At 53.6% G+C, this 1,486-nt stretch overlaps 1 protein-coding gene across 1 annotated transcript; it reads right to left on the bottom strand.

Moving 5' to 3' along the window:
• Nucleotides 1–199: 199 nt before the first annotated feature.
• Nucleotides 200–1,207, bottom strand: LOC105449544. Its single transcript, XM_011688801.1, has one exon. It carries the CDS (start codon nucleotides 1,205–1,207, stop codon nucleotides 200–202), a length of 1,008 nt encoding a protein of 335 aa, XP_011687103.1.
• Nucleotides 1,208–1,486: the final 279 nt, after the last annotated feature.

Raw genomic sequence — 1,486 nt, 5'->3', positions numbered from 1 at the left:
AAAGTTTCTGTTCCGTATGTATGAATTACGGTGTCATTTGCTGCGGATAATTCGTAGGACGATCTCTGTCGTGGTCCGCGAACCATCCTCCGGGGATACACGCAGAGATCCGCGCCCGTGTCGATAAGAAAATTAATTTTTGTATCTATGTCCGTCACGAAAAGGCGACGCGTTTGATGGCCTCCGTCTTCCGTCGCCATCAACGAAGGGCCGTCGCGTTTCCCGACTGCTGCGCGGAGCAGGGCGCGTCGCACCGAGTAGCCTCTGGACCAAATCGCCAATGGTACCAGCACAGGCCGTTCGACGGGTGACCACGGCTCCGCGAACGCGAACGCGGACGCTGATGCGGTCGACGATTGTCACGGCGACGATCTCTCCCATAACGATTTTCATCGTGTCGCGTGTCATGCAACGCCTCGATCGATTTTCGAATCGCTGTCAACTGCTCAGCCATCTCCTGCTGCATCGATAAGCGCAACTGCGCGATTTGTAGGCTGAATTTTGCCTCAGTCGCAGCCACTTCCGGATTCATAGTCTGCGGTGCTGCGGGTCGCGCGGTCTCCGCGACTTGAAACGCAGGCGCTCGAGTGGCCTCCACGATCGCGTCAGCTATGTCCGCCAGCTGGTCGACAGCATCTCTAGTTCGCGTTACTAAATGTGGCTGGATGTACGCGGGCAATCGAGACAACCAAATTGTGCGTAACACGCCATCCCCGACTACGCTTCCAGCAAGGCTTCGGAGATGCCTTAGAAATTGTGAGGGTTTTCGATCCCCGATTTCCTCGTGTTCTAGGAGCCTTCGGGTTTTATGCTCCTGAGAGAGACTAAGCCGTTTGATCAATTCCGCTTTTAACGTCTCGTACGCGTTTTCCGCCGGCGGATTCATGATGACGTCGCGCACTTCCACAGTATACCGCGGGCCGATTGCAGTAAGCGCGTAACCGAACTTCGTCGCATCGACGGTGATTCCGGCCGCTTGGAAACTACGGTCGACTATGCTAAACCATAGTTCCGGATCCGCGGGCGTAAATTCCGGCATTCGCATGCCTACGCGGCTCACCTCTGCACCCGGTGTGAAAAAATCAGCCTCGATGATCGCCGGTCTCGGCTGGAATTGCTGCTCGGGCGCTCGCTCATTTTGCACCGGTTGCACTAGCTGCTGCTCCAACGGTTGGGGAGTCGTGTTTCTGTCGCGAGATACTAACATTGTTTCTTGTGTCACGCAATTGTCCGCGCACTGAGTTCAACCCGCGCCTCGGCAGGCACTTCGTCAAAATTTTAAAAAATGTCAAATAAAAAATCGCGTTATGACACGTCGGCGTTACCACTTTGGTGATTTATGATGCGCGTTGGTCGAATTATAAATTCTGGAGTCAGGAATCGGTGAAGTGACGGACTTAAGAAAAAATCTTTGTCTTGGCGTTAACGTCTTTTAGGCCTTTTATTCCGAACTCGCGTGACTTTCTCTGCGACTGTACTATTCGAT

This window comes from Wasmannia auropunctata, unplaced genomic scaffold (genome assembly GCF_000956235.1).
Source record: "Wasmannia auropunctata unplaced genomic scaffold, wasmannia.A_1.0 LD336076.1, whole genome shotgun sequence".
In the NCBI taxonomy this organism is placed as follows: domain Eukaryota; kingdom Metazoa; phylum Arthropoda; class Insecta; order Hymenoptera; family Formicidae; genus Wasmannia; species Wasmannia auropunctata.
The sequence above is the reverse complement of the archived record's forward strand: the minus strand, read 5'-3'. Positions and strand labels throughout refer to the sequence as shown.

Bases quoted from the DNA above. Each gene is read 5' to 3' on its own strand.
- LOC105449544 (XM_011688801.1), bottom strand. From the start codon at position 1,207: ATGTTAGTATCTCGCGACAGAAACACGACTCCCCAACCGTTGGAGCAG.